Source organism: Amphiura filiformis, chromosome 10 (genome assembly GCF_039555335.1).
Source record: "Amphiura filiformis chromosome 10, Afil_fr2py, whole genome shotgun sequence".
NCBI classification, from domain to species: Eukaryota; Metazoa; Echinodermata; class Ophiuroidea; order Amphilepidida; family Amphiuridae; genus Amphiura; species Amphiura filiformis.
Window position 1 is genome coordinate 4,373,190 of NC_092637.1, and position 12,436 is coordinate 4,385,625.

Sequence of the window (12,436 nt, forward strand, 5' to 3'; positions counted from 1 at the left end):
GTCTGACGCAGAGTCTGATGATAATACAACTAACATTGCACTCATAAATAAGAACTGTCTTTAAAAAAGACAACGTCATAGATGAAGATAATACATAATTGAATAAATTAATAAATAATATAATAAAATAATTCGATCTATTTATTTATTTATCAGGTCAAATAAGTTACATTGTTCAATACTCTACATGTATAAATTATGCCCGTAACATAGCACGGCCCTGCAAGGTGCTAACGCTTCAAAGGGTTCACAGTTCTGGTCGCTATGGTTCAAATCCCCGCACAGGCATGGAATCCTACGTAATATGTATCATGTTCGCTTCCATCTAGCGATCAATAACCTGAATAACCATTGTGTAATTCAATTCAATGCACACGCTCATACACATGTGGTTCTTTGATGTCAATCGCACACAATATAACCCGTGATCAATAATGAACGTTGGTCAAAAGACGAGCTTACTGAAGTGAAAAATTATGTAACCATCACAAGAAGTAATGCGTACGCAATTTAATGCAAATGAGGGAAATACGTATTGCCAACTTGGTAATATTGTACACTCATAGCCCAAATTAATCACATCTTAGTGCCCAGTTTGGGTTTGTGGTCTTCATTAATATCGCAATTAAAAATATTTCTTTAAGAAAAAACCCAATTGTAGTAGAAACAATCTTTGAATTTATAAAGCTATACCGGTGTGGGCGAATTTTCCATGGAAAAGATTACACCCAAGATACAGTGCACCAAATTAAGTGCATATTGTACCGCTAAAGTGGAAACAAAATTTTTTATACATCTCCTTGAATAAGTTCATCAGGATGTTAGATATCAAATAATGGTAAATTGTGCTTTGGAATTTGGAATTGTAAAGCACAATATACCAATATTTGTTATATATCCAAATGAGTCGAGTTATGTATTGGGCTATTCCAGTTAAAATCCATACACCCCCTACATAAATGGAAAACATGACCTTTATCTCCCACACGGGGAGTGTAGATTTCAAACGGAGTTACCCATTCAGATAATCCCATTTGAAATTGTGCAATATTAAGGTCATAGGGGGTGTATGGATACAACTGGAATAGCCCATTGTTTGTGATTTGAATGCGTGGCTGACTGTGCATTTCATATGCCTAAACTTGTTGGTTGAATTGCCTTGACCTTCAACCCAAATTTATATTATTATTACTCACTCAAGTATGTCTCTTCAAGCAATACACTTCACCTGCCACCGAATAAGCGAATGCCACAAGTACATGTAACTATTTGTATATTGTGCCGCCATTTTCTTAAGGGAATAGTTTACATTATACTTATACTTCATCATAGTATACTTCAGCATCTATTCTGTCAAGTAAGTATTGTAGTGTGATTTGCATGATCTCCTCTTGGTATTCTAAATATTTATGATAAATACAGTATAAAACTTTACTTGATTTAATTAATTGCGCGTACCAATTTGAAATATATCAACGCAATGAATTTCATTCACATTTATAATCCTATTTATAGATATAGGGTATATCCCTTGTCAACGATATTCCCAAACTATGATGCTCGAGCAAGAGCCCTATACAAATTATTTGCTCAAAATATGGAGTAAGGTGGGCAGAAAATAATGTGCACGCTAAGAAAATGTGAGAAGGGTGATGGCAGGTCGGGATGTGAGGGCGGAAACATGGGGGAACATTACATTATTGCTGTATGAAAAGGCGCAGGAAAAACATCATTTGATTTTTTTTTGATTTGCAAATCTGAGATTTCCACATTTTTTGATATGTATAAAGGGGGTGAAGAGGGTGGTTGTTGAAATACCGTTAAAACTCTATAATTAGCATATGTATGTGCTTACTATCGAGCGCTTTGAAAACATAAAACTGTACCAAAGTCCGGCGCTTTACCAACTGAGCTAATGGGGTTAAGACATATATTTGCAGGTTTACTTGTTCGTAAACAGTTCAACGAAAAAAAGCCCCCCTAAGAAATGTTGGTATAATCCAAAAACGGCTTGATCAATTCTGTTGTTTTAAAGTTAGGAACATAGGCTGATTAGTTATGCATCATCGGGGGTTTGTTGTTATCTTTTTTCATCTTCACTAAGAAATACAGCCATTTATAAAATTGTTGGCCGAAAAAAAAGTTGCACTTTCCTCCATAGGCCTTTTATGCATGACTTTTGGTTTCAGACCTCTTTCACCTGAAGAACATTAATCAAAAAGGAATGTTTATTTTTTATGTATTTTTTTATTAAAATTGTTGAAAAAAAGTTGCGATGTTCATGAATTAATTTTGACACATTTCAAACATGTTTTATGGTTCAGTGACTAATCATAAGCCATTTATGAAATTTTATTCATCAAACAAATTGCCCTTTTCTAAATTGGATTTTTGTATGCATTAAAATGCGTACATTTAATAAGTTTTTCATTCTCTTTAAATTTATTAGGAAGGAACAACTTTAACCAATGGACCAACAGATTCATTCTGGTTAGATCTTTTATGCTGGATACACTTGTTTCATTAGTCATTCCTTGAATGGTTCAAAAACATTTATATGGGTGGCCATTATCAAGACTCAACTTGTTACAAGCGGACAAGTGAGGGACAACACCACCTTAAAGGGCTCTGCAGCAAATCCTGTAGCATGCAGGAAACCAACTTGACCAACAGCAGAGAAGAACGATGCTAGGAAGCCACACATGAAGGAAGGCCTATTCATTATTGAAAGACATGATTAAGCTTCAGCATTCATTTTAATTTATTCACTGAACCATAAAAAATACTCATTTAAAGGGAAAAACATGTCAAACACAAATTGAAGCATAAAAACCTATGTAGCAAATGCAACTTTATTTTGGTCGAAAATTTCATAAATGGTTGCATTTTGCAATGAAGATGATAATAAAAATTCCTTTCAAAGGAATAGGGCGAGCAAATGAATTGTCAAGATAAAGGTGTTGTTCCATATTGACAATGCAGTATTACTTCGATTTTCACTTGTCATCATTAACAGAGGAGTGAAATTTTGATTGAAAGAATAAAAGGTTGGTGTTGGAATTTATCTAAATGACGAAGAGACCAAGGAGAGCAATCACAATAGGACAACAAAATAAAAAATAAAAATCCCTACACCATAGGACTGTACGGTAAAACATGTACCAGGCTACTTTTTAGTCACCCCACCTTTGTATGACTACACAACAAAAAAGCCCTCCACCATAGGACTTTACGGTAAAATATTTAGAGTAGTAGGCCAATTAAACATTGAATAACCACTCATGACTTGAGGTCAAAACCATTATGTAAATATGACAATAGCCACTAAAATGGGCTCACAGACATGAGTTCATTATTATGTAAATGAGATGTTCAATGATTGCATGCGATCTCAAAAAAGGACATGTTGACATAAATTAATTGACTATGAGGTTGAAAAATAAATCCGGTGTGTGAATAGTTGATTCGGTGACCGACTATCAGTGAGCACGGTTAATTAAAGTTGTAAAAGAGGTTGTAAAGTGATGTAATGGGATTTCCCCTCAGGAAGTGATGTAATGGGATTTCCCCTCAGGAAGTGATGTAATGAGAAAGGTTAATGTTATAATTAAGGCTTGGGAATTCCCAAGCTCTCATCATGTGTATTAATACTTGGGATTTCCCAGGGCCTGATATATAGGAAAAGGTAAACATATTTCTTCACAGTTGATAGTGTTGATCTGGGCTAGCTAGCTAATATGCTAACAGTCCAATTCCTTCAAAGAAAGGAAATTGCAAACCAGAAATATTTTATGTAGTCAAAGTACTACTATTTGCCAGTGTTGTCGGAGAAGATCTAGAATACGTCCAAGAACGTACTTCTTCCAAGAAAGGAATATATATTCTTCTGCCGATTTGCTGAAGTCTGGTTAAAGGAGCAACACAACGGTCAAAATAAGTGGGGACAACTGCATCGCAGTCCTGCTTCCTGAAGATAGTGTGTGAAAGGTGGAAAGAGCACCAAGTTTGGAGAAAGCAGCGCAAGGAGTTAAATTTGGAGAACTGCGCAAGGAGTTTAGTGTTGGAGAACGGCGCAAGGAGTTTAGTATAGGAGAACTGCGCAAGGAGTTATAAACGTGTTTGGAGAACACCATTTTCGTATAAGGATTTTATACGCAAGGATTTATAAATGCAAGTGCACAATGGACGTCGCTGATTTTCGCAGGACAAGTGAATAAGGATATATTACATCAGTCGTCCAGAACATTGCAAGAACTTTATGATCACCAAGAAGAAGAATGCTGGCTAAGTACTAAATAAGCAAAGTGTGATTATATTTGATTATTGTGTATGTGCATTGTTGTCGTATATATTGTACCAATAATAACGTGCTTTCAATTAAAGACTTAGGTTTTGTTAGCTTAATCAAACAGTGTATTTGTGGTGTGCATTCGTGTGAGTTCGGGTAAAAGGCGATTTTGGCCTTGAGTCAAGTACGACTCGTAACAAGATATCAAGATGAAATAATTACAAATTTTCAGAACGTTTCTCGCCCAAAAACGCAGAGCGTTTCTCGCCCAAAAAGTAGCAACAAAAATCCGCTCCCTTGATGCATAACTAATCAGTTTATGTTCAAAATATTCAAACAAGATAATTGATCAAGCCGTTTTTGGATTATACTAAAATGTCTAGGGGGGAGACTTTTTTAAAACCGTTTATATACCTATGTATATGAGTTATCAACCAATCAGAAATACTGCTAGTAGTGTCCAGGGGGCTAACACTTCCCGGCTTTATGATTTTATATCTCACAAATTATTGAAAATATCAATGTCGTTTTAATCCAGGTTAACACGGGCTACTTGATCCACGTTCCGAGTTCGAATCGGTCCTGGCTGTTCTCGTCAATCATTCCCTTTCGGCCCCTGTTTCCTGTTCAACCGGGACAGGTTTCTTCTCAATCACACTGGGCTTTAATTCTTGCACCCCCCGGAATGACATGCAAGCTTGTAAATTTAAACGCTTGTTTATTCGTGTAAATTCCTGTTACTCCTATCCTACATCATTGAAAAAATGGCGCTAATATGCGTTCCTTTTGTTAAAATGCTATGGCAATTCGTTGTCGTTATTATATGACATCTTCCTTTTGCAGGAATGGGCAGTACCTTATTGAAAAACATATCACAAGTGAAGGAGGATGAGGGACCTATTAATATGCTTAATATTGACACATTATTGGTTATATTCAACTACTTGTATCTACACGACAAATTAGTGGCAATGAGGTAAGAAGTAATTATTAAAAGTATTTTCAAATGACAATAAGAAACAATGCAAGTTTGTAAAATAAATGTTCACTATATTACCATCGGAAGAAAACATCATCCGTGTGATTATAATGAAATTACATCATTATTATGTAAATGTATCCCTTCAGTAATCAGAAATTTTGATTTAATTGTGATTATGATTTTTAGGGTAAACAAGGAATGGCACCATATTATCCAAAACCATACCTGGACTGTAATCGACTTCAGAGACAAAAGTCCCGACAAACAGGTTGGAGATTTAGAGCTGTATACAAGACGATATAGGCGGTTTGTATCAAAAAAGGCCGACAATTTTTTGAGTACCGAGACTGTGGCAAAGCAAGGCGATTTCCAGTGTACAAAGGGTTGAAGTTCTTGGGCCTTTATGCCGGTACAAGTTTGAAAGCGATTTATTTAACTCTAGGCCAACTCAGCGAAGAGATTGTGAGCCTTCTACGCGTTAACTGTCCTAATATAGAGACATTGGGATTAATACGTTCATATGAACGTTATCCCAAAACACTGTATTTCCCACCGAAACTGCAACGGTTGGACCTGACAGACATTGTTTACTATGGTCACCCTGACCGTATTATACCATGGTTAGAAAAGTGTCCTCATTTGGACAAAATAACCCTTCGTTGTACGAGACAAATATCTTCCGCAGATATGAACAGATTGTCAGAAATGACAAGATTGCGTCAGATAGAATTAATATCATGTAATTTTATAGATGATATTGATACCCTTTTCCGATCCATGGCTCTCTGGACACATCTAAAAGTATTGACATTGCGAGATATGGCATATAATATTAATTCCCTTTTACGATCAATGGCTCACTGGACTCATCTAAAAGTTTTGACATTGCGAGGCGTGATATTCACCGACGAAGCATTCGAAGTGGCGATACCTGGAATATTGAATCTAGAAATACTTGAATTAGGAGGAACATCCGTGACGTCATTAGTGGTTATTCTTATTGGAATTCATCTTAGGAAACTAAAATCATTGACATTGACATCATCACCTAGATTGATCAACTCACGTCCATGGCCACGGTATTCATGTGATAGTTTACGAGCATTATCATACCATCACGAGCTTGAATACTTGGAGATACATCAACCAAACAATACTATAGAAGAAGAGAAAGATGAGAGAGAACGTTGGGTTAGGCAAATATATGACGTTTTAGTCACACTTCCTAAGATAACTAACGTAAAAATGCTAGGAGTCGAGATCCATTTTTGTTTTAGGAAAGAAACATATCCTGTCATCAAATATGTGGACATTGAAGTGGTCGATCTGAAGAAATACTACCCAGATCTTGTCGACATCGACATTGAATCAGAATGGAGAATAGGACAAGAGGAAAAACCTAGAAATGAATCGTCGAAGATTTTTAACAGATTCTTCAAAACGACATAAAAAAACGTTTAAATGACTTTAGATATCCGGCTATTAAAACATTAGACTTGGGGTCATTTTTTGACATGGAAAAAGCTAGCTTCTCATTTGATGTTTACTGAGGTATGGAGAGTGTGGCCTTCAACACGTAAAATTTGGAAGACTTTTTAGCATAACAAAGGGCTAGTTTCCGATACACGGTGCAGCAAGGAAAGTGGTTATTTGCATAGTAAATACACCATTAAATCACGGCGAGGTGTAAATTGGGTGATGCATTAGAGTTTGTCACTCGGTCTATTGCAACTGGTTGTAATGAGATGTTGGTAAACACAATACAAAACGCCAGCTATTAAGAACTAGACACCTGTTAATGAACTAAACATCTATAGTGTTTAAAGATAGGCACTATATATATATATCTAGATCATAAAAAAGCGTGTTTCATCTGAAAAGCAAAAGTGTTTCATTTTGTGTTTTAGGGGAATGTCATTTTCTTCATGTTTATGACCCTCCCCCTACACAGACTTAAGACAAATTATTCATTGTCGGAACAAAGGCGAGGAGCACAGCAAAATTTTATAACAGAGAGAGTGCGCGGGGTGCGTTAACATTTTGATTGTGTGTAAAAGAACGCGCTCCGCGCGCAAAAAATTTGCATTACATAACGAAAGATTGTGCGCACATTTTGATTGTTAGATTAAAAGAATGTGCACGCAGGGTGCGAAAATGTTGAATCACCAGCCCTTAATAATTCTATTACCCCCCTATTTTGGATGTTAAAAATCATAACCCCCTTATATTTGGTCTAAAAAATTCTATGACCCCCGCCAGTACATTCATGACAACGCCCCCTTCCGAAGAAAATGACAGTCCCCTTAATGCATATACCTTAACTGTGTTAACACTACACTCTGATGTCGTACTATTCATTGCTTTAAAAAGAATCTCTACTCATTTATTTTGATCCCGTAAATATTCGTTTTTGGCTGGGTTCCAATTATTCGCCTATGAATGTGATCCCGGAAGCTGTTCCGTGTCATTGCATTTTACTGTTGTGTCAGTTGGACAACTGCTTGGTTACTGACATGTGTTTAGAGTAGAGTATTGACGTAATCCTGTGTGTAATTTTTGTTCATGTACAGGCGAATAATTGGAACCCAGCCAAAGAAATCTGTTGCGCTGTGAATGTGGTCCAGGAAGGTGTTGCATGTCAGTGCATTTTGCTGTTGTGTCAGTTGGACAACTGTTTAGTTACTGACCAGTGTTTAGAGTAGAGTATTGAAGTAATCCTGTGTGCAATTTTTGTTCATTTTTATGGAGAGGTTGTAATAAAAACAAACGTCGATTAAATGAATGTCAATCAATATGAAAAACAGTAATTAATATTAGAACAAAAAAAAAATTGAAATGAAATGAAAGTGACTAGCTTCATTCGTCATGCGAAATATTGCAAGTAACTAAATGTGTAAAAAGAAGAGTGTAAAATAAGAACGACTATGTGGCAAATACTTGATTTCTTCATATTGAACACACACACACACTCGATCTGCCATATAATACAGTCATGTTCAAACAAAATCCAGACTAGATACAAAATCACAATACCGATAGACATAAACTTTATACTGTGACGCGCGTAATATAATATTAATGTTTGTCTGTTCATTTATTTCTTTATCTATTCATTTATAAAGAATAGTTACTACTGATTTTGCTATTACTATCTTAATATTTATTTATACAACACAATCATCTCTCTTTTTGGGAGTTTTGGTGGCTCTGAAAAGAGCCGTTTGTTTATGGGGAAATGACAGAAGTCTATTTCGCCTTGGTGGTCTTCTTGGGTAGAAGTACAGCCTGGATGTTCGGGAGGACACCACCTTGTGCGATGGTGACACCGCTGAGTAGCTTGTTCAACTCTTCGTCGTTGCGGATGGCAAGTTGTAAGTGACGCGGGTTGATTCTTGTCTTCTTGTTGTCTCGCACAGCATTACCGGCCAACTCCAGGATCTCAGCAGCCAGATACTCCATCACGGCAGCCAAATAAACTGGGGCACCAGCTCCCACACGCTCAGCATAGTTGCCTTTGCGCAAGAAACGGTGTACACGACCGACTGGAAACTGCAGTCCGGCCCTTGAAGATCGGCTCTTGGCCTTAGATCTTGATTTTCCTCCTTTACCACGTCCAGACATGTTTAACAGATTTGTGTAGCTTGCTAGGTCAGATCAAACTGAATGGCGAAACACATCCGCCGATCTGCTTATATACCACTTCGGGCGGATCCTGCCACATTGCACTCGCCCGGAAATCGACCATTCAGCTTGCGCCGTGCATTCGGCGCAGTGTTGTGTCCGCAAATTTCAACACTTGGGGTTTTTGTCTTTATGTGCCTGCATTCTCAAATCCTTCGATTAAACCTTGCAAACACCAATTGAAGACCGTAGTGGATAATGTACTCAAGAGCCATTTTGGCGAAAATGAGTTATTGACTGTTTTGAAGTCTTTGGGGTTTAGCAATTTTTTTCTCAAAATGTTGACCAATATGACCCCTCAGAAATAGGGGTCACGTGAGGGGTCAACTGGGGTCAAATTTTCAAATTGGTCTGATCACTATCAAATTAGTGTCAAATTGCTCGTTGGGTCACAAGGATTACAAAAATATATGGTTTGTCATATCTACAACATTTAGTTAAGGAGTTATAAGCTCAAGATCAACCAAAGGTCAAACGAGGTCAAATTTTAAGCAATATCCGGTTTACACAAATGATACATCAAATTGTTCCTCTCTATATGGGCATTCCAAAAATATATACTTCTAACTTATATTGCCATTCAATTTTGAGAAAAATCCATTTGTTTACAGCTAACCACTGATTGTAGTGGAAAAAAGACTCAAGTGCAAGATATCGATTATTGATTATAGAAAATCAATAAGTAACAAAGTATTAATTTATAGCTGTAAAAGAATAATAGTGAATATAAAATTACTCCTGCAAGTTTTAGTACAAAATAATAAAGTTTGTGATCAGCAGATAAATTTCAAAACTTTAGACCCCATTTTCTCAGAACTAGTATTTTGGCACGTGAGCACTTCTTCCACTACAGTCTTCAATTTATGTAAACGCCATTACTTCGCATCCTTGATCTTTGCTCCTACGTCCTTGATCTTTGCTCCTACGTCCTTGATCCTTGATTTTTGACTTCAAATCTACAGTCAATTCACACCAAATCACTCTTTTTCACTATGGGAACTACAACGGGTTTAAAATAAAAGAGAGAGAAAACATATCTCTTTTCTTTCTTTTTTTTATTGCAGCAACTTTGTTAATACATTTGCATGCATTCAGTTTTCTTCTTTTCTTTTCTTGTTTGATCTTCTTCAAAATAGATTCGTGTTATATTAATTCAATGATAATGATAACTTGGGAAATGTTTGAAAGCGTTCTATATAAATCAGCCCCACACAGGCAAGCAGGCGGGAAATTAACAGCCCGCCCTTTACGCAGGATCCGTTTTTGGATCCCTAATTTGCATACGAGTCGACATAAATACGACCGCGCGGCAACTTCCGCAATCACTCTAGTGCGTAAACATGTCTCCCAAAGCAAGTGGTAAAGGTGCGAAGAAAGCAGGAAAGGCTCGGGGTCGCCCAGCCGGGGTTGCTGGTAAAAGACGTAGGCGCAGAAAGGAAAGCTACGGTATCTACATCTACAAGGTGTTGAAGCAGGTTCATCCAGACACTGGTATATCAAGCCGTGCCATGAGCATCATGAACAGTTTCGTCAACGACATCTTCGATCGCATCGCCGGGGAAGCTTCTCGCCTAGCTAATTACAACAAGAAGTCCACGATCAGCAGCCGAGAGGTACAGACTGCTGTCCGTCTTCTTCTACCTGGAGAGCTGGCCAAACACGCTGTCAGCGAAGGCACAAAGGCTGTCACCAAATATACAACGTCCTAGTAAATGTGCTTTGCATAAAAACAAACGGCTCTTTTCAGAGCCACCACAAGTTCCAAAAAGAGATATGATTATTGTGTTGTAAATTTGTTAAGAATTTCATTGCTTCAAATTCAATAAAACTATATAAAATATTAAATAAAACTATATAAAATCAGTAGACCAATACGAATATATTAATGTTATAGATATTGTATAACGTTTAATCACTGGAAGATGAATAGAGTGAACTATATGAAAGAATTAAGTGCACATCGACACAAAATCTGACATTAAGATGGGTATGAAACACATCAGTTTGGGTAGGTGCTGTTTTTTTACCAATTGTTATTATCTCTTCAGTTCGCGATAATTACTAGTCGTGTTAGTAAGTGTTAATATCATTCAATGTAGAGCATTTAAAAGTGCGTACTATTATAAGACGCAAGTAAGTCCAACAACAAGCCAAACCAAATGTCATAATTTAATTTATCTGCGACGATTGTTATCATTAGCATTACTTGTATTACTGTTAGTATTATTTCTCGTTTCGTTAATAATTCAGTGGACATTTTACGAAGACACACTTGACAACGGAAGTTCATTCTGTTCTTGATCAGCAAACAAGCACAAACAACCGATAACAATGTCTGGCCGTGGTAAAGGAGGAAAGAGACTTGGAAAAGGTGGCGCCAAACGTCATCGCAAGGTCTTGCGTGATAACATCCAGGGTATCACCAAACCAGCTATCCGCCGTCTGGCCCGTCGTGGTGGTTTGAAACGTATCTCCGGTCTTATCTATGAAGAGACCCGTGGTGTGTTGAAGGTCTTCCTCGAGAATGTCATCCGTGATGCAGTTACATATTGCGAGCATGCCAAGAGAAAGACGGTCACAGCAATGGACGTCGTCTACGCTCTGAAACGCCAAGGGCGTACCTTGTACGGATTCGGCGGTTAAAATACTGCAGCTTCTTTTTTTGGCTTAGTGTATTTAGAAGGGCAACGATTTGATGAATCCAACTGTATGTAACATCAAGTTTATGAGAATATATTCATTATTAGGACCCACATTTATTTGGACAACAAAATATTTTTGCTGAACCATATAAAATGGTATCAGCATATTATAAGTGTATCTTTCTTACTTTTTACTTATTATAACTAAATTCTTTCATTTTGGATGTAATTATATCCACTTTTTTGTGTGGCAAATAATGATTTTGAATTTCCAAATCATTATCCAAATAGATACAATGTTTTAGGACAGACTTGTTGCAGTCTAAAATGTTTTTTTATTGTTATTATCAGTATTATAACATGGTAGACTTGGAACACATCTTTAATTAGCATACGGGCGTATCACACCAAACTAAATTAATTTTTATCTCAGAAAAAAAAAAAAAAAAAACTTGGATGGCTTAAAGTAAGCATTAAAATGAGCAGAAATTTGCATAATTTTGGCTAAATTTGAATTGGTTATGATAAGTAATAGTAAATCCTGCAAGTACATCACTGATGGGAGATCGAGATTGTTTTAATGATTTTAAGCAGCATTTTCTATAGAAAAACACTGGCATCACTTTCAAGCCGATTTGGTGATCTGCGCCCTTATAGTGCCAATTATAGTTTTCAGCAGAGGACCTCAGCGGTCTGCCAATTCGGCGCAGTTTATGGCGTATACGCAAGTGTGCTTCTGAATGGCTAATTGAAACACGTCATCATCACATCTGCACCTCATTCGCTGGTCAAGCTGTAGATCTATGATACATCGGTATGCATAATTTGCATAAAAGCAATGAC

At 36.9% G+C, this 12,436-nt stretch overlaps 3 protein-coding genes and 1 long non-coding RNA gene across 4 annotated transcripts; 3 read left to right on the forward strand and 1 right to left on the reverse strand.

Annotated features, from left to right (window-relative positions):
• The first annotated feature begins 1,186 nt into the window (after nt 1–1,186).
• Nucleotides 1,187–7,063, forward strand: LOC140162093 (uncharacterized). Its single transcript, XR_011860186.1, has 3 exons — nt 1,187–1,357; nt 5,132–5,264; nt 5,457–7,063. It is a non-coding gene; the product is annotated as an uncharacterized lncRNA (long non-coding RNA).
• A 1,453-nt stretch (nt 7,064–8,516) lies between these two features.
• On the reverse strand, nt 8,517–8,891 carry LOC140162094 (histone H2A-like). The gene has a single exon (XM_072185379.1). The coding sequence runs from the start codon at nt 8,889–8,891 to the stop codon at nt 8,517–8,519; it is 375 nt and encodes a 124-aa protein (XP_072041480.1).
• A 1,400-nt stretch (nt 8,892–10,291) lies between these two features.
• Nucleotides 10,292–10,660, forward strand: LOC140163332 (late histone H2B.2.1-like). The gene has a single exon (XM_072186731.1). It carries the CDS (start codon nt 10,292–10,294, stop codon nt 10,658–10,660), a length of 369 nt encoding a protein of 122 aa, XP_072042832.1.
• Nucleotides 10,661–11,282: 622 nt separating this feature from the next.
• Nucleotides 11,283–11,594, forward strand: LOC140162095 (histone H4-like). Its single transcript, XM_072185380.1, has one exon. The coding sequence runs from the start codon at nt 11,283–11,285 to the stop codon at nt 11,592–11,594; it is 312 nt and encodes a 103-aa protein (XP_072041481.1).
• Nucleotides 11,595–12,436: the final 842 nt, after the last annotated feature.